This window comes from Calypte anna, chromosome 1 (assembly GCF_003957555.1).
Source record: "Calypte anna isolate BGI_N300 chromosome 1, bCalAnn1_v1.p, whole genome shotgun sequence".
In the NCBI taxonomy this organism is placed as follows: Eukaryota; Metazoa; Chordata; class Aves; order Apodiformes; family Trochilidae; genus Calypte; species Calypte anna.
Window position 1 is genome coordinate 20,097,847 of NC_044244.1, and position 25,950 is coordinate 20,123,796.

Below are 25,950 nucleotides of genomic sequence, written 5' to 3' on the forward strand. Positions count from 1 at the left end.
AAGTATTACCTAAACAGGTGGCAGATAGGAGAAATCCATCTTTCTCTTCCAAGAAAAATCCTTACTTAACAAACACATAAACATGGTTCTCAGTTTTCATTGGGAGTTACACTTTATCTCTTTCCCAGTAAGGTTCCTCAGGGTATATTAGCAACTCAAAGCCCTGAACACCAGCTTGTATGTACATGACACATAATCAAAACTGCAGCCCAAGTTATGACTAATAGTTTGCATTTTCTTGAGTTGTACCTCAAAATCTACAGAATAAAGGTGTAATCATGGCATAACTGAGTCCTACCTTCACAGAGAGAAGTCTGGTCAGGTAAATTTCTGTAATAGCTTTGGTCCTCTCTTTTTCTTTCACGCTGCCCCTCTTTGATTTACCTTCATCTATTTCATCTACTGGCCGGACCAGGTGCCAGACCTTATTTTCATCTTCCAGGAGTGCATGCCCTAGAAACAGTAATTGCAATAGTTACAAAAAATGATCTGCACCCAAATCACAAAAACCCAAAGCCACAAAGATACTCATATACCTAAGTACAGATACGTCCTTCTCTATCCTTAACTTACCTTTTCTCCTGTCAAGAGGATCTAGATTATTCTGTTCCTGTCCAACACACACAACTCAAGTACTAAATGTTCCATTACACATAAACTGAAGATTGTGGCTTGCTTTTGTCAAGCTCAAAGGGAGAGGAAGGAAACACACAATAAAGAGAGTCCTGTTCAGTCACATAAGCACAGTATGCATATTTTTTTGAGGGCCACACAATGACTACTCTATCACTTTGTGAATTATTGGAGACATTATCAAGTTACAGAGATTCAGCTAGGTCTGACCCAGCTACAGAAATGGCAGTCATAGCCTCCTCTGGGTACAAGGCAAGATATTGTTGTAGCAGCTCTGGTGAATTTTATAGAATCACAGCTTGCCAGGTTGGAAGGGACCTCAAGGATTATCTGGTCCAACCTTTCTAACTAGAAACAGCACCTTATCAAGATGAGTTTTAGAAGTGCCCAGTGTTGGGGAATCCTCCACTTTCCAGGAGAGATTATTCCAAAGTCTGACGGTTCTCATCGTGAAAACTTTTCTTCTGATGTCCAGTCGGGATATCCCCAGCAGTAATGTGCACCCATTGCCTGTCATCTTTTCCATGTGACTCCTTATAAAAAGGGAGTCTCCATTTTCTCTATGTCTATTCTTTAAGTACTGAAATGTGGTGATAAGGTCTCCCCTAAGCCTTCTTTTCTCCAGGCTGGACAAACCCACTTATCTCAGCCTTGCCTCATACAGTCCCTTGCCTTCCCAGTCCTCTGATCACCTTTGTGGCACTTCCCTGGACCCTCTCCAGCCTCTTCGGATCTTTTTTGTATAGCAGAGATCAGAACTGGACACAGTATTCCAGGTGTGGCCTGACAAGTGCTGACTAGAGTGCGATGATGACTTCTTTATCTTTGGCTGGTGATACCCTTATTGATGCAACCCAGCATCATATTGGCTTTCTTTGCCACTGCAGCACGCTGTGGCAGTGGCAATTTAAGAATTTATGTTCTCAACCTTTTTTTCTAGGCATCATCTTTACAATGTACATTTTTATCTGCTGAATTCAGTGTATTTGCTCTCCCTGCCAGTGTTCAAGGCCAGGTTGGATGGCGCCTTGAGCACCCTGATCTAGTGGGAGGTGCCTGGATGATCTTTAAGGTCCCTTCCAACCCAAACCATTCTGTGATTCTATGAACATGTGGTACCTCAGTGCAGATCTACCCTTATCAGCACCAGCCCAACACCATTTGAATTTGTATCTGAATGGAATAAACACATATTCTCTTGCTGACAGGCTATGAACTACACCAGACCAATGTAATGACTCCAGCAAACTCATAATCCATTATACTAAGATTTTTTTTTTTTAATGCCAGTAATCATAGCTTAAACCAGAGAAAGAGCTGCACACCAAGTCCGTTACCATATATCAAAACCAAGACTAAGCTTCTGGATGATTGTAATAGCTTATAATAGCTCATCTGGTTACAGTGCCTTGCTATGCTGTATCCATGACTTGGTCATGCATCTGGTCCCTCAGTTTAGTTGAATGATCACACAATGGAAAAAAAGGAGTCTTTCATTTCAGCATCAACATGAATGTTCAGACAAACTCTGTGCTTAAGAACCTTAAGGAGATGATACAATTGTTTTAATGCAATTAATATCTCTTGAAGAAAAGATTCTGTGTCACAACCTTAGTTTCAAACCTCCTGGGTTTGCTTGTTCTTCCTTTAATTTCTGAATGTTTATATCTACTTGGCATAGTCACTAAAATAAATGGCCCATTTCCAGTGGAAGTTACTAAATCAGTGCATTTAAAATCATTGATGTCTTTAAAATGTGAAAGTTATTTTTCCCACAAAGACTGTGATTCAGCCCCATTGCACAAATTATTTTGCTTTATTGCTAAGTTTTATGCTTTAATATATGTACCTAATGGCACCAAATCCCAGTTACAGCAGAAAATATCAGTTTCTAATTGGATAAATTTTGTCCTTCCAAATTTTTTGCCATAGTAACTTATTAGCTAAATTCCTCAACAGCTACACTAAATTTACCAGCTTGCATGTATGTTCAATATTTTATATCACAGGGGAAAATAACATTTACATGTAATCTGGCCAGACCAACACTTCTGCTTGAATCTACTTTATATCCTCATGAAAAGCATTAGCTATGTGGTCTTTTGGGGCCTTCTTTTTAACCCAGTATGGAAAAAAAAATTAAAATTTTAGAATAAATCATGTTGTCCTTTGAGAGTCCTTAATGTGATTTGGAAGCTCATGTGAAAGAAGCAAGAAAGAAATAAAAGCTATCACTTTATTTTGAAGCAGCTGCAGTTTCGCAATCGATACCATTCACAGCACTCATCTGCCCCTACAGTAAGAACTGCTGGTGGGCCTGATGTCTGGAATTTCTTTTGCAATGCCTGTTTTTTACTTTTGTAAATAATAGATCAAATCACATGGTTAGAGCCGAAACTATTTTCCAGCCTTACGTCAGTCACTTGGTACAATTCTGTTTCCTCCTTTTATTTGAAGGAATTTATCCTCTTTTTGCCCTCGTGATGGTATACAGCCCAGTTTAATTCTGGAGTGAAGAGAAACACCCAAAGGGGTTTCCACTGAGATTACTGGCCCTCATGTGCAGCTTAATTTGGCCTGTGGTTGTTTAGCAACAACAGAATTGGCTACTAGTGAAGCAGTAGTTATTTAACAGGAAAGTAGGGATTAAGAGACTACATCTCAACCCAATGAACTTTTGCAATACAAAGATCCTACTTCATTCCTAAAAATAGCAGGAAGAAAGAAGAAGAGAAATTCAGAACATGGGGAAAAAACTTATTAGCAGTGCGGTTGCTAAGAGAAAACAACATTTCTGTGAGATAATCTTTTCCCCAATGGCAAAGCAGGAGGTGAAGAAAATAAAAGATAGGGGAAAACACCTCCTTTTTTATTGCAGTAGCCACATTATGCACCAGCCATAAGCAGGGAGAAGACTGCATCCACTAAACTGAATGCCCCTCAGACTCTTTATCTTGACCCTTGGGCATTCTTTGGTCAACATAAAATAAGGCTGGGAAGTTAGTGCCAAATATTGACTGCTCTGACTAATTACAGTGGTATGAACCATGATGTAAACATGATGGAGGCAAGTGAGATGGTACCAGGCAACACAGCCTCTTTCCCCCTACGTAGCCTGCAGCTTGCTTCTGGTCGTCTCCTTCTCCCTGTGAATACACAGCTCCACGAAGGTGAAGGAAGGGCTGCTCTACACAGATCTGCTAATCACATCTCTCACATCTTTGATCTTCAACCCTCTGGCCATTTTAATTCAGAATTGAAGAAGGAAAAAACACAAAACAAAACCCAAACCACAAAAACAAAACCAGAGAAAAACCCAGAATAACAGAGCATGTTGTTTTGGCTTATAGATCAGTTCAGAAATACTAGCATGAAATCACTGAAGCCATTCTCCACCTTGATACAAATAAATAACTACATTTATTATCTCCAGAAGCAAAAGATGCTGCATTTAATTTGTCAAAACCTCCGGCTTGCAGTGTCTTCCTGTTAGAAGCTGTGAATCAAAAGCAGCATGGAAGCAATGCCAGGTTTTAGAGCAACATCTCTGAACATGGTTTCACATTTTGGTCCTGTGCAAAGCCTAGTACTTTGGCAGACAGTCAATGGCTTCAGCTGACACTTCTCAATGCAAAAGGTGCAAGTTAATGAGAGACTGGATAAAAAGAAAACCACTTTGTACCAAGTCTCATTCAGAGGGCTGGGAGAGGATTTCTATTTATTCCAGCCCTGCAGACCCTGTGCTGTTCAAGTGTGGATGTGTGGGAGGGGAGGCCTCTGATCCTCTCTCACTTTCATACACATAGCATCTCACAAATTACAGTCACAGTGGGGTCTTGCTTTGCACAACCTTTGTAACTTTTTATAGATTCAAAAGAACCAGCTGGCACCGGATAGCCCTGAAAACCTTTTGGCACTAAAGAAAATGGGCTAGTCTGGCATGAAATGCTGCCTTCCCAAATCTGTACACTACCACTGTGCAAGACAGGGTGTGGAGAAGAAACACAATGGAAATTGTGTTCACTCCATACTTTGGGATCTGCATTCTCTCTGAATATTTTTCTCTCATTTGGAGAGCTTTTGTGTGGCAGTCCTGTACCCAGAAATCTGCTTTCTCTTTACAATTTAGCATGCCACATGTATAACTAAGGAGATCATCTTGGGGCATAGATCATGTATGTTCAAAGAACTTCATCATACTGAATCATAGCCAAACATGTAATTGTGGAGAAGGAGGAAAGAAAAAAAACCCCAAAAAACCCAACACAAGAAGAAAACTACATGGTCTGGTCCTCTGCTGCCTGTTACAAGGGTAGTGAGGTGGGAAGGATGAAGACTGGGAGCCCAGAACAAGAGACTAAACACCACTCTGTTTTAAGAAAGTAAAGCAAGCTAAGGACACCACCAGGCTCCACTTATAGTCCACTCCACTTCTTTATAGTGCAGGTGACTGCCACCTTGGCAGTTATCTCAGAAATTGGTACAACCAAACTGAAAAAGGAATCAGCTCCTTGCCTGGCTTCACTTCACTGCCCTTGACATTAAACTAAATGGCTTTTTAACACTCTGGGTTGGCACCAATTGTGACAGAGTAGCCACTATAGCAGGCCCTGTAGTAAAAGGGTGAGAGGGTTGCACTTAAAGTGGAGCCATATCCATTAGAAGACCCTTCAAGGATGCTAGAAAATCTCTCAACAGAAAGCATCCAGGAGGAGAGAGTTAAAAGTAAACAGCAAGTAACTTTTGCCTCTCCTAACTTCCTAGAAAGCACTCAACACAAATGAAATGGAAGCATGCACTTTGTTGTCAAATAGTGATTTATCAGAGCTATCAGGTGAGAGCCATTTTCTTGAAAAATGTACATTTCTGGCATATTATTTCCAATCTGTTTGACTGCCCAGCCCTTGAAACTTATTAAATCTAAGATCAGTAAATCTGTTCAAAGGAATGAAACTATTAGGTGAAGCAATGGCTTTTGCAATCAGTGCTGGACAGGAGAGCTTAAGAAATGAGCTCGTAGAAGGAAGAATGATCTCAACAATTATCATGCCATAAATCTAACTTCTACATAATGTAAAATGACTGAAAATAAGAATAAAACAAAACAACACAACACAGAGAAACAGAATACTTGCAATGTAAAGGAAACACGTGACAAAGAACCTGAATTTGCAAGTAAATATTTCCATAAAATTCTGACTACATTTTAGACTCTAATGGACACTGTGTCCCAAGAGGTTTTGTGATAAAGGGCTTTGGTCTGGACAGAATACTAACACGTGGAAGTAAAAGTTTTAAAAGGTGGGTTCTAAGATAACTGGTTGTCTCCTGTGCTGAGAAGTCCAGTACACTATAGCAGACAGTAATAAGGAATTATGCAACAGTTGCTTTAGTGATGTGAAAGAGAAGGAACATCATAAGGAAATTCCTGACACCAACTTGCAGTGGATTGCAAACCACAAAAAAAGAAAAAGGAATTGTGGAAACTGCTGCATCTAAAGAGATAATATGAATGGAATGAACAACACCAACCAACAAACTCTGGAAAGAACAAGCTAGCATAGCTGGTGAAACAACACTCAAAGTGAGGAAGACACAAAACTTGAACATAGAGATGAGTTTGCAAGGCAACATAGTTGTAAGAAATGCAATTAAAAAAATTACATCAGATCCATTATGTCACAGAGAGAGAAGATGCTCTCTGCTGTCATTCTGAATTGCATCTGTCTCTGGTGTCATTCCTATCAAACACAGCATTCAATGCTACTCTAACAAGAAGTGGAAGAAATCTGGAGAATAAGAGTAGGAAGATGCAAAGAGAAAAAGAGATGAAGCTTTGGAAAGATGAACCATATGGTTTGACTACAGATGTAGAGGGATTAGGGAAAAAAATGTCATGGAGATATCTGCTGAGAGTGCTTTCTATTAAGGCTTTCATAATGAGGACAAAGTAAACCACTGCAAATGTGCAGTGGGTAACACACACAAATAACCCCATATAGTCTGATGGGGAATATCCAGATCTGCAGATGTGCTTGATAAGCACAGGACAGCAGTGTCACTTTCTCTGGGAGAGTTTTGACTTCTAGTCATTTTGGGAAGCAGTGAAACCACAGGATACTTACTTTCCCCTGGGACATCTTGCTGATTATCCTCTGGCTGCTGGGAAACTCCCATTTTTGATAAGATGAGTGTGGCACCATCTCGAACCTTTGAAAATACAAACACAGCTGTTACCTGAAAGAAGAGCATGCTACTGAACCTCTTCCTTAATACCTGAGCTGGGATTTCTGTAATCTCTGGCAGAGAATTGACCTATGATAAATGCTGCCTTCCAAAGGCTTCTTGAGCAACTGGCTCTGCAATTCAGAACAAACTCCCTCCCACTTCTTTAATAAAGAGATCCCATCAACACCTCCTATGAGATTAGTCAAAATGCTAGAAGCACCTCCAGAAATTGAGGTGTTCCTCAATCTGGTGTGGGCACCCTGTGTACAAAATTGGGGTTTATCACAAAGAACAGGACCTTTCTCTTTTCTGGGGGAAAACTGACTAACTTGTGTATTTCCTAATCAGAATATCTGCTGCTAGAAATAGCACATAAATGGTGGATAAGTGGATTGCAAATGCTTGTTAAAAGTGTACAGTACAAAAACCTAAAACAGACAGTAAAAAAGGTCAACATCTGCTCTCCTGACTGGGCTGTTGAACAAACCAGACCAACCCAAAATCTATTTAGCACGAAAGCAAGGATCTCAGGAGTAGGAAGTGGAGAAAAGAGATGAATAAAAGGAGATTATGAATGTTCAAAGGGGAATCACTGGAAAGATTAAGAATTATTAGGCAATATGTTTAGACAATATGTCTAGACCTAGCCTTTCATGCTTCCAAGTTTTTACTGCCTAGACCCAGAGCTAGATGTTTCTTTATTCTTTATGTAGCACATAAATTTCTCTATAAGAAAAAAAATTTATTACTAGAGAACAGTTAACAGATGCTAACAACTGCTCTGAAACACCTCCTTACGTTATAATGCATTAGTGTGTTGATACGTTTCCATCTGCCATCTCTTTGGGATGTTAAATCCAAGTCTGAGAGGATCTGTGCAGTAGAACCTGGACGCCACTCTAAGGGGTAATTAAAATGAGAAACAACAGTTTTTAACCATGTGTAAAAATAACTACTCCAAGAACGTTTGATGCACTATGGGACATGAAAAAAAAAGTAATTTGGCATATGCTATGATGTGTGTTTTTTATTGCTTGATAGTTTGGCCTATATTACAGAAGTTTGTATGAACATTTCTAATCATACACATGCCTATTGATACTTTTCCATAGCAAGTTAAATTCCCTTGCATAGCATAATAAAACATACAGGATAGAAACTGCTATTGGTCCAAAATAGAGTAGAACTTTATATAGAGTAGAAAAAGCATTTCTAAGGAACTTATGAGGATGTTCTGAAGGCCAAGAATTGCATCCTCTACTTTCAGATTAAGGTAGTCATAAAGGTATTGTAAAAATATTAATTAGGGTTTTTATCATGAGATTGTTAGGCCTTTCAAGTTACATCATTTTTTTTTCCTCAAGAAGAGAGCAGCAATATTGACAGCCTTCGGGGAGGAGGATGATTTTTAGAGGCTGGATGGCTCATCATCTCCTGAAAGTAGAGCTCCTGTAAGTTATAATTCTTTTGCATAACCATCATAAAGGCAAGTCAAAATCAGTACCAGTTTCTGAAATTTCATCATTACTTCTCCATCAGTTAATTGTCCATGCTGTCATTATTACATTAATTAGTGCCTGAAATACTGACTCTGTCAGACATGAATACATTTGTGCTAACAGTCATTAACAGGCTCTTCACACACTAATGACAGTACACTGAAACTTTAAGAGTTAGGAAAAAGAACTCTGTAAAAAAGCATTAATAGACAATGCATACTAAGATTGCTGCAAAATGCTGTATTTTTGCACCAAGCAAAAATTTGATTTTTTTGAAACTCTTTTAAAAAACCAATATATTAATTTATAGACTGTTTTTGGAACAATATAGTATCACAAATAGCTACTTACCAAGAACTACACTTTCAGCTTTTGGCCACTGAGAACATGGCAGATTTCGATAGACTTGGTCTATTATCTTCTCCTTTACTTGTGATATAGTATCACAGTTCAGCACTTTCACAGGTATGGAATCAGTTCCTCCATCTTGTACATATACATTTACTGTCTGTGCAAAAAAAAAATGTACATGGCTATTAACACAAGTCAGTGCTGAATAACCTGTGAATCTGTTTTTCTGGGTTATTTAAATGCAAACTATCTAAAATTCACCATGCAATCATTATTGCACAGCAGCACATAGTTGCAATGGGAGTATGGATTATTTGAGGGATCTTCTGCTGTTATTCAGTCAACCAATTATCATAAAATTCCAGCTTATTCCTCCCACTATGACAAAATGGAAAAGAGGCAGAATAGATTTGTTCATGTTTGATGTGCTACTGTTCCTGACTCTTGGGAAATAATAATCAGGACACACAAACAAAGCAGCTGGACCACTGACTAGTTTCTGCTTCTCTTGTAGCCTGATAACTTGGAACACAGAAATACACAACTAATGCAACACTCAAAGTTAACGAATTCCCAATAATCACTTCAGATGCACTTTGCTGAACTCCTAGAATATTTTGTGCTTTTGCCTTCCTTTACACTCTTTTCATGGTTGTGGTTTTACCTCTCAAGCTGAGCAGAGTAGGTCTGTACATATGGTGATTTCACACAGCTCAACTGAGGAGCAGTGACTTGTTCAGCTCCTGTAACTTTGCCTCCTCTGATCACTGATCAGCTGTTCATTAGATGTATATAAATATACATGTACACACACAAATGTATATGTATTAGTATATGCCATTTAGATCATCTTCAGTGTTTAAGGACTTCATTTACTGCTTACTGTTGTCACAATAGCTCCAGGAAATAAACTGTTTATGCTGGTTCTAAAATATTACTGTTTTCTGATAGTATTGATGTTTCCTTTTAATGTTAAAGAGGATTTTTTGAAAGCCTGTAATTTGGTAAATCTAGAGTGATTTTTTTGAAAGTAATTTTGCTATGTAAGTGTCAGTTTTAGTATAGACGAAAGCAAATGAGGAAAACAATGGCCAGGATACCTCCCCAGAAGCAAAAAAAACCAAACCCCACCAAAATAAAATAGATGTTATGAAAAGCCTCTTTCTTTCACTGGCTAAATGAGTAAAACAGCTCAAAACCCTTGTGGATATTTTGCCAGTCAGGTAGCTTTGGAGGCCAGGCACATCCAAAGAACTACAGCTCTCAGATCCATATGGTCCTGCCAAACATAATGCCTGAATTTATCATCTCAAACCTCAGAAATAAACTTGCATGGCTGGTATTTTTAAACAGTGAAGAAAAGCTACGCCATACGGCAGTCAGATTAAACATGATTGCACTGTCCCTTGACAGAACTCTCAAACTCATAATGAGATTTCACCTTCCTTTTCCTATTAGCTTTATGGTAATTAGACAGGATTTTGCTGCTGGTTCAGTATGCAGCATGTCAGCGTAACCAGTGATGCAAAACAGAATCATCTTTTAAATAAGTAAGAACAATTAAGAGAGCAGACAACTACTTCACACCACACCTTCCCACTGTGTCTCACTTTCAGGCAGAAGTGAACTAATTAATTCATGCTTTAACCTACCTTGGTGCACAAATGTTCTCTAATGGTTCAGTTACCACAATAATATCATCATCATACCACAGATCCCAATAATTTCTAGCAGTAGTGACCCTCTTCATAATCTTTCATCACGGGAATATATATACACACATGTATCTCATCATCTTCCATGCATGGACAAACATAAAATCTTTGATGAGGAATTTGTAAATCTGGACCAAATACTGTACAATGTTATAATGTTTAATATCTAGCTAGTGTGCCTGTGCCCACATTTGACTGCATACACAAATCTGCTTTCAGACATTCATCTGCTTTTTTTACATTCATTTAGCTTATTGCAGGCACTGGCTTTTTTTTGTGAAAAGAAACAGACTGAACAAAAAATTATTGCCATTAAGTTTTACATGATGTATAGTGTAAGTACATTTTGTTCCCTGCACACAAGAGAAAACATAACTAGCATTGCCAGTCACTGGTTTCTAATGGGTGGCACTTTCAGGTCAGATATAAAGAGGACAACTCCACTAATCCTTAAAATATCAGTTGAACTTAAAACATTGCTTCTTGCCCAGCACACCCTTTTCCTCTAGGCAACCTAGGTCACAGTCTAGTGATTCTGTGAATGAAAGTCCTACAGCACTCTCCCTGCGTCTGCATCCCTTCAGAATACATAAAAGAATGGGGTTTTTTTAATGTTTTGTTTTGTTTGTTTTTTGTTTTTTTAACCAGGACACAATAAAACTTCTTATTGAGTTTCTCTTTCTACACTGCAGATATGTCACTGCTTCTTTCTCAGTTGGAGACAACCACAAATGGATCCTAACATGTCAGCAAGAGAGAAATCAGAGAGGGAAAAAATAACCCTGTGTTGATCTCTGAATGACAGTCTGTACATCTTTGATATTCATTACTTGATATCCTGAAGAAAACCTACAAGGCTGCCAGAAAGAGTAAAAACTAGAATTTATCCTCCCTAAACAGCTAAAGAGTGGGCTGCTTAGGTTTTTTTAAAAAGACAGGGAATCTGTGTGCTGGCATCTGGTTGAAAAAGACTGTGGCACTGAACAAAATTAGGTCAAAGCAGAATACTTAAGAGAAGAGAACTGGACCATGATACTGGTGATGAGATTCAGGGGATGGTGGAGCTCAGATGGGGAATACCTGGGGCAGGGATGTTCACTTCATCCCACTTGAAGCATCTCACATGGGTCTCCCTCCAGAACTGCCTATATAGTGCCTCATCACTGTAGGGAATTACTTCCTTAGGGTAGAAATTAACCCCTTTCAATGCCAGTTGAGCTGCCCATGTTCAGGAGAGTTTGACTCACATAGGAACAAGTGCAGAAATTGGTTTTTAGAGTGTTTTGGAGATTGCAGAGCCATTTTACAGGCCTGCAGAGGAGCTCATTCTGGTATACTAATTAAATTATCTCTAAAATGACATTTGACATGTGGATGAACACAAAGCACAAGGGAGAAAGGTGACTTGAAGGTTAAGAATAACATTAGTGCAAGAATTCTGCAAAAAACAACTGTAAGTTAATTTAGAAGGCAATAGAGAACTCACCAAATACCCAGATCACTGTTCAGACAGAATTTGAAAATTATGAAAGGGATTTACAGAAATGGATTCCACAGTGGAAGGACTTGGACTTAACACTTAGAAGATAATTTATAATTCTATTTTCCTGCTTGGAGGCTTCTTTTAGTCAAACTATCAACAGTCCTGCCCATGACCAGAATTTCTGTTCAGATCATAGTAGTCCAGAAAACCGTGTACAGACTTAAGACTACAGGACTTAATTTTAAAAGAAAAAATTTATTTTATAAGATATTAATAATTCTCCACTTACCAACTGTGTATACTCTACATCATCTCCCAGTAAGCCCGTGTCATTCAATGTATACTTGGCTTTCTTTAGTACAGCATCCACTGGGCCTTTTTCTACCTGGTGTTTAATAGCCTTGAACAGTTTATAAAGAGGCTCCCCAGCATTGTCCTGTTTAGAGGAAAGGAAATGTAATATAGCAAAAGTTATCCTCAGAGCATCATGTTTAAGTATTCTTGATTAAAAAAAACCCACAAGCAACAGACTTCAACTCTTACCTTGAGGTATTGGTATAAACAAATAGACATCCAGTTAGACAACATTCTCTCAACAACTGTTTCAGATCTGAAAAAAAACCACAAACCAGAGTATGATAAGGGTACTTAATGAGAGTTTTAAAGAAAAACATTGCTTGCTTGAAATAAAATGTTCTTACATGCTTAACTGCATGCACTCTCCTAATGCAATGATTTCCCTATAGAGTCTTGAGAGCATGTACTTGCTTTAGGATAAGTGCTTTGTATTGCTCATCATTCAGGGTACCTCCATTTCATTACTGAAAAGCACACAGCCTTTCTGCAATATCTTAAATTGGGTCTGTGCTGTAAGAGCTAAAAAATTAACCAAGCTGTGCAGTTACAGATTATAAAGCTGCAACACAGAGCAAGGTCTTCTGTAATTATTTGGGATAACAAACAGGGTTAAAAACACTGGTGCAAGCCCTCACCGAATGCACAACATAAACTGATTATCTGTGCTTATTGCAGTGATGATGTGTGGTATAAATCCTAGATCATTTGGAATAAAATTAGATTAAAAACTAAATGAAATATTGGTATTGTTATTTGAAGGTTGACATTTCAGTAATCTTGATGCAGATTCTACACTACAGAATTTGAATAAAGAATTGTGTTCCAGTCAATCCAGCCTGTGCCTTCCACAGCTGTTCCTGGTGAGCTTGACTTCCTAATATGCTTGGGCCAGGCTATTTCTGACTTTCAGTGATAGTTGGCATTTTAAATAGTCACGTTGCAGAAGAAACAGATCTACAGAAAACAGAACTACACAAAGCATGACAATAATTCAAACCTTCTTAGCATCAGCTTTGGGTTTTTGGCCACAACATACTGCTCCATCAGTTCTAAGAATAGTGTCCTCATGATGTCTGTATAGTATTCTAGTTTTCCATGTAAAGCAACTGTCAGTAAAGATGCAAAATACACTTTAGCTCGAGCAGAGAACTCCCTTTGGTTTTCCAGCGTGTGAATAAACTGAAACAGAAAACAAATGTAAAATGAAGTCAGATGACAGGTTTCTGAAGAACCTTAACACTTGTCTGCACTTAGAAGAAAAGCAATATTATTTTAATATTAATCTAAACATAGAATGGAAAAGTTTTCAGAAGTTTGAAAAAACTACTTATAAGAAAACATTGAATAGTACTTGTTTTTAGCTACACACACAGTGTACTGGACTAACCCAAGAAATGCCTATATACTTTAACTGAAGCCTTGTATATAAAGGATGCTTTAATTAAATTTAAAAAGTGTCCTGTGGCAATTTTTAAAAAGAGAAGAAACCTGCCCTCTCCCTCAAATTCCCAGTCCTTTCACAGCAAATTACAGAGACACTAATCTAAGTACACCTGGGAATGCATGCTCATCTACCATAAACTATAATGCTGCTGTTAACTAGCTCAGCACTGGAGCCTCATTTAAAAAAAAAAAAAGAAAAAGAATAAAAAGATAGAAGCCTAAATCTATATTTAGGTGTCTGACAATCAGCCTCCGTGTTTTTTGAGAGTGAGCAATTAGAAATCTCTTCAGAGCTGCTGTGAGCACTCATCAGTCTTGATGAATAGGCCACTTGAGGAGCCTCTGCCCCTCTGAGACAGAGATCCAGCAGATGGCTGCCTGCAGGTAACTCCTATGATGAACCAGGATGGAATCAGATTTCTCCAGTCACATTTCTTAAAAGGTGAAAACAAACTTGCAGCAAGAATTTTATGACAGTTTGGGTAATATTTGTTTTCATACTACATGAAACATGACCTTGCCTTTCTGTCCCATCAGAAAGTTCTGGCTGTGATGGTACCTGCAGGGGTTATTGTGGAACCAGACACATAAGAAAATCACTTATTTTTAATAATTTTGGTTCAGCTGCAGGTATGCCTAACTAAGAGACAAAGTGAATAGACTTCAATACTCACATTAATGAGAAAAGATTTGCTATTGAGAAGGTTGGAGAACTGGTTCAAAGCCTGCTCCACAGTTTGACGCCTGGCCTCGGGAATATCCAGCTTCCCTGTAATCATCACATCTTTCTCTCCATCTTTGGAGGGCAAGAAGAAGACTCTGTCTGTGTAGGTTTTGTAGTCCAGTACTGGAATTCCAGCTTCATTGATGTCATTTGTCTGATCCTCCATCTCTATCATAAGATCTGGAATATTCAATACAGTTTAAAGATTCATTTAAAAAAACCCTGCAGCTTTTTTAGGCAACATCTTTTTTGGGGGCACCTCTTTGGGTGCCTTGTAGTGGAGAAAAAAGAATTGGGAGGGAGAAAAGCATCTGAGGGAGAAAGCATCTCGTGCTTTCCAGCTTTGTGGTATTTGTACTTCCTCCCTGATGTCCCTTTTCCTTACTTAGCTTTGCTACCATGTATTTTAGATTGTCTGCACTTTGTGCTGCTGATATTATAATTTCACAGCATGGATGCAGAATGTGTTTTGACTCCAGTGTTTCATTTTAACTGTCAGCCAAGGTGAATGCAGCTTAGGAACTGGAATACTCCTTGGATGTGCATTCTACTTCTATTTGCAATCTTTAGTGGAGCAGAGAGGAAATCTTCAACCCAAAATGCATCAGGAGTCTGTAGCCCACTACCAGGCCTGTCATCAAGACAAAGGCACCTTCTCCTTTTTTGAGAAAGGGGTATGAAGTTCTATGGGAGAGGTGGCAAAAGGGTAGCTGTTAACCCTGATCGATCCTCTCAAAATTCAAAATGCAGTTTGAATTGAAGCCCATTGGGAATAGTTCTGGATTTGCTTTGGTTTGTGTGCAGAACCTGTGAGGAGTCCGTTTTCCAGGGAAAGCAAGCTGGTACAAGAAAAGTACATCCTGTCCCAGAAATGCCAGAAAAACAAAACTGGGAAAGGCTTCCAGCATGGCCACAAGCTGTGAGAATATCCTGGGCTTCTTAAATTAATTTAAAATTATAACCTGAAATGACTGTTTGTTTTTTTTTCAATCCTGCATTGTGACCACTGTCAATACGAGATAATCTATTTCTGTTTAGAAACAAAACATGTTTTTTTTTTCTTAATAGAGGTTATTTCAAGGTGACCCAACAGCAAGTATAATTCAGATAATGAGGTGACATATCCTGGTAATAATTTAGGTCAATATTTGCAATGTTTGCACTCAGATGCCTAATTCAAGTGTTTCAATGAGTAGCTCTAACATGTAGAAATGCTGAGCCTTTGCACCTCCCGCTGCCTTCCCTGGGATGAAGCCTCTACATTTACAGAGAACAATTATCTAGCTCCTCAAATCAAGGTTAGGGTTTTCCCACGATAAACAGGGCAAAATGCTATTTCTTTCCTGCGAGCTTGCCAAATTATCCCTTAGTATGCTGATTGCTGCAAATAAATTTTGCAGCAATGAAAACAGTTTTTAATGTGCATAGTTGGCACATACAGCCACTGTACTAAATACTAAGTGCACACTTAGTCACTATAAAACATTCTATTTCTATTCTGTGTCTATGCTATTATAGTATCAATGGCCAGTCACATTAAGTAACCCCAACCTCAACTGGGTATTTTTTGCCAGTTGCCAACTCTGTGCTTCCTTTTGACTATATCTATCCACTTCCTTTCATAACATCAGTTCCTTATTTTATTTTATTTATGGCTTTAAAAATATCTGCTGTGTGTCAATTTCAGTAATCAAGCCTACTCAGATCTCCTGATTATTTGTTCCCAGAAGACAGTTTTAACAAGCTAGCTCCAATGCTTCAGCCCAACTTCTGATTACTCAAGAGGACCCAGAGGAGTGCAAATATCTGTCATACCTGTGAATTCCTTCTTGCACCGGTCTCTGACACTCTCCTCCAGGCCTTCAAGCTGTGATTTAATTTTTTCATACTCTCGTTCTGCTTGTTGGCTCTTGCGTCTTTATGAAATAGAGGTAAGGTTTTAAAAAGTTACAAACTGCATTAGTAAATAATTTGCAACAGCTCTGAGTAGGAAGCCAAAGGACTGGAGGACATTTTCCTGGTTTTGATTTATTTTTGAACACTAGCAGCAGAAAGAGAGTGGAGGAGAACAGCAACAGTGGCAAAAGTCTTCATTCTGTGTAAATCAACCTGGCACCATCATGGGCCTACTGCTTCAAAGCACATTTGGGCCAGTGATTTAAAGTCCAATAAGCAGTTGCTACAAATGCTTTCAATTACATGTAAGTAGAGAAACTTGATTTGTATGTACTGAACAAAGATTGCTTGCATGTCTGGGACCAATCTGAGAAAGTTGCAGAAGGACCACAAAAACATCAGTACTGTAGAGCGCATTCTTCAACATTGCTTTAGCTATATAGACAACACACCACAAGAATGAAACCCACCCCCTCCTGAGGGACAGTATCAGACCCTCATTACTAACCTTAAAATCGGGCTAAGTAGGTCCTAACTGCAATACAGACACTGTTCTGTCCCTTTTTGAAGCATGAATTTCACAATTAACCATGATATTTTTATGTAGGGAACACTTATCTCAGCTGGAAAAGCCAAAATGACCCCTTAGCCAAATCCATCAAGCTCAGACCTAGAATGGTGACTGAGGCAGCATAAATGCTGATGGATATGTATACAGAATAAGTTATCCCCTTTGCAAGAGGCACTTTAGCTGCCATTTCAAGAATGTATGTGTGCAACTCAGTCTGCAATTGTATGCTTGGCAAGCCTGGGACCAATTGTTGTGCTTATGTATAAAGGACAGACTGGGCTGACTGACACCAAGGAATTTGGTGTGCGTGAGAGGAATAAATTTGGGCTCATACATATTTCCAGCTTTAGCTGCCTTTCTTAACTCTGCAGGTCATAAAAAAGATGAAGATAATTTCTGTAGACAGAGCTGAAAACAATCAGGTAGTACCCTGAAAGCTTTAGGACAGCAAAAGCCCCTAGTTAAAGGAACTTACCTGTAACAGATAATAGAAACGATGATGATTACGATCATAGGAATAAGTACAAGCGGCAAAATAAGGTTCAGTGGGATGTCACTCACACGTGTATCATATTCCACCCTTCCAAGGATCCATTCTCGGAGTCCAAATTTCACCTAATTAGATAATCAAAGACATCTGTCTCAAGAAGTGCAACTAAACAGTGGTTCACTTCTCAGTTACTCTCTAAATTCGTAGTAGTTCTCAAAATAAGTGAGTTTCTAGCTTAAAATGACTAACAAAGGAAATGTTTCTAAGTACTTTTTACTGAATTTAGGTCACTAGCACTTTATTATGAAAAGTAATTTTATTTCGCTTAGCAGAGCAGGAAAAATCCCCATCCGGTCTAGCTACAATTTTACATTTCTGTGTAATGAAAGTAGAAGGCATTTTGTAGCTTGGGACCACTCTTCACGTGTTACATCTTGTAGACAGAAGGCAGAAACTGGAGGAAAAAAGAACTTCAAGGAGTTTCATCATGGCACTACAACAACCTTGGAGAACAAATTACTTCAGTTAAGAATCTCTGTATCAATGTCACTTACACATGACAGTAAATTCAATTGAAAAAGTAACCTACAATGAATTCAGGAAGGTTATTGATGGTATCCCTCTTCTGCCGTTTCTTTGGTTGAGGCTGTACTTCTGGTGGTTCACAATATAAGTCTGTTTCAGTTAGTGTTTTTATGTTGCAAGGCTCATCACCCACAAAAGCCTGGGCCTCATCTATTGTCATGGCTTTGTTCAGGTTGCTGCCCTAGGTAGAAAATACAAGGCCAAGTCAACATCGCAAAGTCTTGAGAAACCAGAAGTCCCAAGCTGCAGTTTTCCATGTGGATCATTTTTAGCAGCAGATGTGGTTTGCACTGCTGTGCACAGAAGACCAGAGTGGCTGGCAATTTTGCAATTTCTCCCCTCTCCTTCCTGGTGTGAGAACAGATGTCTCCTCCAGTCCTTGGGACCTCTGTGGCAGAGAGCATCTCCAAATGCCAGCAGGAGTGGGCATCCCCAGGAAGCATGAAGTATGGCTATAATGATAGCAGCTATCTCTGAGAAGGGGAGGTGGGGGAAAAGGGGAGCTGACAATGTTAATCTAGCAGAGATAAGGGACTGCACCAAGCTTTTTGAGAATGGTACCAACCAGCTGTTAAGGGCTTAAGAAAGGAAGCAAAAATTCCATACAACAAAATGGGCAACCACCATCTGGTGACAAGATTACCTTTGCATTAATAAGCTTATTGACTTGTTTTTTGATGCCATCTGTGAAGTTTTCAAAAGTTGGGTCTGCAACATAGGCAAAAGAGTGGCTCTCATTTTTTACAACCAAATGATAATGATCCATTAGAATAATAGTGGTAATGTTATAGTTTTCTGGGTCTTCCAGTATGGGCAGGGAAGAAAAAACCACTGTGGTTTCATTGAGTCTTGTAACATGCTTTCCATCGAACTGTAAGGAAACAAGAAGCACATGCACATTTTAGAGTTTAAATTCATTCCTGTGTGTAACTGTTGCTAATTTTAGACTGTAGAAATAAGGTCATATCCTTTTCATATGGCAAAAATAGTATAGTATGAAATATTTTCTGAGAAGAAAATTAAACAAATTTGTTGATGGGAATAAATTGTTGATTCATTATGTTCTAGCAACTTCCACCAGGAAAAGCTTAAGCTACAGACCAGTTTCCATTGCCTCCAAATGCTATGGCTCTGGGCAACACTGGGATATTATCATTAAATAATTCTCAGATTACAAGGTTAACATGGCATATTTAATCCAGGTCATCTTCTGTCCTATTAAGTATCTTGGGTAGATTTTTTTCTACTAACACTGTAAAATACCTCACTGATATTCAGTACAATTACTAAGTGATATTTTGGAATCAAATTTACCAATTGTTAATTAACTACAGAAGGTAGCAAGTTAGTTAACCTGTCTTCCATTCCCAATCACACAAATATTTTTATCATTGGAAACTCCTTCAGTCATTCAGTAACACCAACCACAGCCAACAACACTAACAGGAATCCTCAACATTTCTTCTATAGCCACTTCAGTTTCTCACTTTGAGAAAGGCAATTTCACAGCTTCTCCCCCACATCTCTGGTATTGCCATGTAAATGGAAGCAAAACAAAAGATTAGAAAATTTTCTGGTCTTAATGAAGAATGTGTGCTGTATGTAATGCCAACTTAAGCTAACATGCTGAGAAGATGCTGAGCATACAGAAGAAGAGGGGGTGAGAAATACTGATAAACACTGTCAAGAGTGCTTAATAGACCTTAAGACTGGCCTGGGAGTTAAGGTTATAATTAAAATTTGTAGCCTAGGAAAATATAGGCAGTTTTCCTCTTAAAATTCTTCAAAGATTCTTATGGATTCAAATCCAGCTGGCTCTGGCATAGTCTAAAAGTACAATCATGCACGTAATATAAAACATGCTCATTACCAGCTCTATATAGATTACAAAACAACCTTAAATTGAAAAGACAGCCTTAGAAAAAGTCTTATGCTGTCCTTACTAGAAGACCACTTCAAAGTCTTCAATCACTGCATTAAATTGTGAGCTTCATTAGAGTGGGAAATTCATACTATCAGTAACGTCAGTTCTTTTAATGTGAGATGCAAGACAGGTTTGGTTTTTTAAAAACCTTATTTTTCACAGCTTTTTGTGAACATGCTATAGGTGGAATATGCATGAAGCAAAAAAGAAAAGAAGACTTGGTTCACTGAGGTGTGAGAAAATAAAAGGCACTGAGTACTCAGCACTATCTGGATTTGGGTCCTTGTTTCACGCAAATCTCTGAAGCTTGTAGTGGGAGAAGAAGAAAGATAAAGAAAAAATAAACACCTTCAAATTTGGAAATACATGCTTTCCTACGCAAACCTTAAGCCTTCTATTCTTACTCATATTGAATGAAAATAATTTTAAAGATTGCAATGTACTAGTGAATGCACATCAGGGTGGTAGGAGTAGGCTGCTCTTCCATGGAAACCCTGAACAGACCCAGAAATCTGTTAAAACCTTGTTCCCCTCCAAGACCAGTGAAGTACAGTGGGCAAACTTAAATGCATTTTTCTAATGGATTATATGCTATGCATACAGTGTCATGCCTTTAGGGAGAAAGAAAGAAAAGTACCCTTTTGAGATTGGTTTTCCCTGCTTCTGGACGCTCTGCATATACCACCAAGGAGAAACTCTGGATGAGCTCAAAACCGGTCCCAGTCACTGTAATATTTCTCCCTCCACTGAAAGGCAGAATAAAAAAGAAGTCAAGTCATTGGCAAACTATGATAGCTATAGACTGCTTTTGCTGTTACTGAAACCAGCTATAGAATGCCTAAATGACAATTAGATATCCTATACAAGGGTATCTACACAAGAGATTTTTGTTAAAGCGACTGATGACCACAGCATTGAAAAGCAGAAATGTCAACTTCAAGCCCATTTTAAAACATCAGAACAAAAAAGTACAAATCACTTTGTCAGTATTTCTGGTTTTTCATTGATGCCTATCTTTGTGTGCTTTACTTCTCTAATGTTAAAAATCACTCCACCTACCACACACATAGAGATAAAGGTTAGAGTTTCTTTTCCACGGCTCTGAAGGGACCTGGATTCTCTATTCCTTTTTATTTGCAACACATTGTTTAAAAAATAATGCATTCACATAAGAAGGATGAGTGCAAGTTGCCAGTGGGAATTAATGTCATTGAAGTAACATGGATTTACAGGGTTAGCAATACTCAAAGCAATCCAATAAAGTAATATTTAATTCATATAGAGGAAAAAAAGAGAAGTCTTTAAATCCCCTGGGGTAAATCACCTTCATGCACCAGAACCATACAAACCAAAAATCAAAATCAAATATTAAAACCAACTCCTATGTTACATAAGTGACTACTCAATGTCCAAGGAGGCAGGTACCAGTTTCTTCAAGAGACAACATGACCCATTTTATTTTTAATGTGTTATTTGTATGGTCATGATGTTACACTTCTTTTTACTGAAAGAAAGCGGAAATGTTATGATCTCTTTCTGCCAACTGAACCCCACCAGGCAGAAAGAACAAAATACTAGGGAACAGCAGAGATCAATGCAAATCAAGTTCACAAGTTTGTCCCTGTATCAGGCACAAGAATGATTTTCAAAACCAGAGGTATGCTACCAGAGGTATGCTATAAGGATTTTTATGGAGATAATTTGCCATAGGAGTGGCATGCATTTCTTCAGTCTAGCAATTAACACTAGGTGAGCTTTTTTGCAGAAGGGACAGCAACCAGAGGGGTATTTGTGAGTACCATTATAGAGAAGAGCATAGCTTTTAAAATTATTATGGAACTTAGATCTAGTTTTCTTAAAAAGATACTTCTTTTCCTCATGGGACAAAAAGATTACAAGTCATAATTTCCTTATGTTTCCAGCATACATATAAAAAGCTGAACAGAGGAGCTTTGGAGACCTTTTCATTAGGCACCTTTTATATAGGTTATGCTTATAGGATAAGGATTTGTAAGTAGTGCAAAAATCATGTCTGACATCCTGCTGAAATGCTTCAAATTTCTTTCTTTGAGACGTCTTAATTTAAAAGAGGCTCATTACCCCTTCTGGTTTCAGGATTTGGCTTTGAACTACGGCTTAAAGTATGTATGTAAACAGAATACTTTCAGACATCAGCTGCGTTTAAGAAAGATCAACAAACTTTATGTGTCTCAATGTGTGCGTGGCTTGAGTACAGGACTTTTTATTTCAAACAGTTCTATATGCAATAGGCTTATTACAAATTACACGTATTTTAACCCAGTTATAGAAATTGACAAGCATTTCATTACCTGCTGAAGCTATTTACTGGCAAGAATTTGGTGACAGTAGGATTCTCACTGTACAAAAATTTCTGTGGTACAGGAATTGTTGTGCCCCCATAGTCCATTGTGACTTGAACAGCTTCAACCTTGCTGTTAGGTCCTGTAATGCATACGATCTCATCTCCAAATTCAGTACTAGATTGGAGAAGAAAAAGAAAGGGAACATCCGCAGTTACTAAGATTATGGTGATTTGCATCCAACACTGCAGCAAAAAAATCCAGGGCTATATTTTCATTAGTCACTGAGTCACTACAAGAGGAAACTACGCTTTCTTCAGATCACTTAGGGTCTTAAAAAGATGTAGGACAACAACAATGTAATGTCAGCACACGTTGTGTGTTTTCTGTTTTGGGGGGAAGTAAAGGGCAGCAGTTAATACAAGAGAAAAGTAGTGAGTGGAAGAAGCCAAGGGACACTATAAAATTAACATTTTATATGGATCTGCTAAGAAACTGCTGAGGAAAGCGTGGGTGAGTATGGAGCAGCCAGTCAAGCAGAGAAAGCCCAAACTGGGAGAATCTTTGGATACGAGTTTTCCCACTCAGGTTGTTTTTGTAGCTGCTGCTTTTAGCTGGAGCCTCCAAGTGAGTTTCTGTCTAAACCTGACATGCAAAGCTCCATTGCATGGGATGAGTCACAGAGAGATAAAACAATGGATTATTAGTTTAATTTCTACAGGCCAGACAAGGCTGGTGCTTTGTTAGTACAGAGCTCTGTGTTGTTAGGTACTCAGGGTACGTACACATTGCAAGGCTGGCTACCGACTGACACTCGAACATCCTTCTTGGAACCAGTGGCCAGGTTTGTACCAGTGATGGTAAGTGTGGTTCCACCTGCTTGTGGACCACTTTCAGGTCTTATTTGAAAAGGACGAGGTTCCTGCAAAGAGGAGGTGGTCAAATTAATTAAGAAAATTAAAATAAAATTTAGATCAGTATTAATTGGTATAATAGGAAACAGAAGTTTAATATTTAATATTTAATACAAAAAATAATGATGGGCTTTTCTTCTAAAATAAAATCTTTCATTATTCATGCTGAAGGAAGAAGTAAGGATGATGTGAATGTACTTCTATTTTTTCCATGACTTTTTGTTCCCTACTTACAAAATGTGGAGTTTGCTGCCATTAAGTTTGTGAAAGCTTCCTGCTGGGTTTCCTGTTTTCCTACTTATTTTAAGATGTCTCTTTTCCTTATTGCTGATTCTACCTTCACCATTCCTTACTCTTTCCTACATTCTGGGTCAGCTACAGGAAAGACAGAGCAAGGTTTTCAAAAATGCTGCCAAACAGAAATATTAAGGTTTATTTTATTTTACCTTTTAATTGAGGTAGAATTGTCATCTCAACTCTTGAGTAATGACCATGCAAAGAAAGAGAATGCTAAATTTTTCTTTATGCATCTAGAACCTTGGAGCAGATTTCTTAAAATGAATTGAAACAGGCAGACACACTTCAAATTGTTATGAAATTTGCTGGATATTTAAATTTCTCAAATAAATTCCTTTCTTTTGTTCTCAATTTGGTCTTTGTTTCTGTGACTGTATACCGGGAGCTATGACAAAGACTGTAAATTAACAGCAAGGGCTTTTCATGAACAGTGTGATTTAATTACTGCATTGCTAAGTGGTCCTTTCTTCCAGTTGAGAAAAGCATCCTTAGTCGGGACAACACTAAAGCTTCTGAATCAAGAGGATGCCTGAAGCCAACAGCATAAGATGGGTCACCAGACAGATCCATGGCCTGGCCACGACTGCTGACGTGCCGCAGGCTGCGTGCCGGGGCGGTGCCTTTGAGTGGCTGGTGGTGAGGTGGTCCCATGCAGCCAGCTGCCACGTGCACCACACACACTGGTAGGATGCTGGATCCAAGCACGGGGCAGGGACATTGCTACAAAGGACCCTGTGTTTGCAGGAGTATAGCAGATCAACAGCCTCAGGAAGCTGTCAAAAGGTAATCTCTTTTTTGATGTCAAGCTGTGCTTCTTCAGCCCAAATCAGACACAAGCTTTCTTTAAACGAGTCAAGCAAGCAATAAACTTATTTCACAATCATGTGTATTTGTAAATTACATATTCTCCTCTTGTATAATTTTGCTGACAATAAAATCCAGGCGTGGGGCTATTCCATATGGAGCATCTACAAATAAAGAAATCTGAAAACTTTCCTTGCTGCTGAAGGTTTCCCTGGTCAACATCAGCCTGCACCAATCTCCCACTCTGAGGAGGAAAAACCTTGCTCAGAAACAGAAAGCAACAAGCTCGCACCTTACTTGTCATGCAGCAAAAACTTTCCCCCCTGTCATTTTGCTCAGCCTCAGGCTGCCTCTGTGTGACAGCTTACAGCCTCAAAACAGAGGCTCATGAATGGCAGGGAGGAAGGGGACTGATGTGCTGCAAGTACAGTTCAAAGCTCGGCGGGCCACTGACAGGTTTTTAAGAAGTAGCAGGAATCCATGGAAGTGCATCCAATTGACCTCATGGTTACAATACATATTTGTTTTGTTGAAGTATGGATATTAGTGAAACATGGAGAACTTGTGCTTGCTGTGCTTGTTTTATACTTTCATGTCTGAGAGACTTCTCTCCAAAGGAATACACCATCGTTCAGAACATTTGACAAATCCACAATGACAACTGTAATTTGCTCTCAAGTCATTGAGCTTTAGGAATATGCCTTAACTCTAATTGGGTGTCAATTGCTTTTCTTCCCTGAGAGAAATCTGTTTGTAAACCCTTCATTCCTCAAGATGTATGTTGCTGCAGCATATGACTGCTCTCACCTGGTAACCTTTGATTTTGTCTTAATTTAATACATCACTCAGCTTACAAGCTTTTATGTAGGGAAGTGATTTGAAGTAATTTTTAGGCATTTTTTAAGCAAAAAGAAACCTTGATTCAATATAACAGCTTTTACTAAAACTTGCTTGTTGAGGTTTATACAACCTTCTCTGTGAGTACTCTTCTTTGGATTTAATTGCTTGCAGATTTAAGCTAAATTGAAATATCTCATGAGGGTAAAAAAAAGTTTGAGGGGGTCAGTTTTAAACACTTGAAGTTTAAATTAACACGTCTAGACACGTGCTTCAAAGAAAGGCTCATTTGTGTTTTTTTGTAACACAATTTTCCTGCAGAAAAAAAAATAATCAAAATTGCATAAAACACACAACAAACAAATCGCTTATAAAAATGTATAAAATACTGTAAGTGTAACCTTAGTATGTGGACAGAAACCTATACCTTTTATTGGCTTCAAATTCAATGTTAATTGCTACAGATTGTTAAGCATGTTGGACCACTGTATAATCTGCAGTGAAAATCCACAGCAGTGATTAGCTGCATAACATGCCTGGGATAGCTCTCAGAAGAAAGCATACCCCAAGAACCACAAAAGAATCAGTATGGACAAATTTGTTATCCTTGAGCCTCACAAAAAAATGCTTAAACTCATAGCTTTCCCCCTAAATACTAACTCCACTGAAAGCCTAACCTCTAAGAACAGACTTAGGAAGGAAAAGAACAAGAAACCACTTAAAGCCAAGCCTTTAAGCAGAATTTTTGGAAGGAAAGGAACAAGATAAGGTTTCTGACGCATCACAAACCACTGTTCTATGTAACCTCAGCATAAAAAATAAAAGGAAGCTTGCTAAGGACTCCTGCTTGACAGCTGTATTCCTTTCTTCCTGCAAAA

The 25,950-nt window shown here is 38.5% G+C and overlaps 1 protein-coding gene across 9 annotated transcripts in view; it reads right to left on the minus strand.

The window, feature by feature from the left end:
- PLXNB2 (plexin B2) overlaps window positions 1–25,950 on the minus strand; it is a 245,272-nt gene that overhangs the window by 9,768 nt on the left and 209,554 nt on the right. For all 9 annotated transcript variants that reach the window (XM_030448200.1, XM_030448145.1, XM_030448174.1 and 6 more), the window contains 15 exons: window positions 23,006–23,142; window positions 22,230–22,397; window positions 20,537–20,645; window positions 18,619–18,846; window positions 17,980–18,156; window positions 17,376–17,515; window positions 16,249–16,349; window positions 14,384–14,613; window positions 13,264–13,445; window positions 12,453–12,519; window positions 12,199–12,345; window positions 8,712–8,868; window positions 7,660–7,760; window positions 6,759–6,843; window positions 299–453 (listed from right to left, as the gene is read on the minus strand). In XM_030448200.1, coding sequence (XP_030304060.1) covers window positions 299–453; window positions 6,759–6,843; window positions 7,660–7,760; window positions 8,712–8,868; window positions 12,199–12,345; window positions 12,453–12,519; window positions 13,264–13,445; window positions 14,384–14,613; window positions 16,249–16,349; window positions 17,376–17,515; window positions 17,980–18,156; window positions 18,619–18,846; window positions 20,537–20,645; window positions 22,230–22,397; window positions 23,006–23,142 — 2,184 coding nt within the window. The remainder of the gene's footprint in view (window positions 1–298; window positions 454–6,758; window positions 6,844–7,659; window positions 7,761–8,711; window positions 8,869–12,198; window positions 12,346–12,452; window positions 12,520–13,263; window positions 13,446–14,383; window positions 14,614–16,248; window positions 16,350–17,375; window positions 17,516–17,979; window positions 18,157–18,618; window positions 18,847–20,536; window positions 20,646–22,229; window positions 22,398–23,005; window positions 23,143–25,950) is intronic.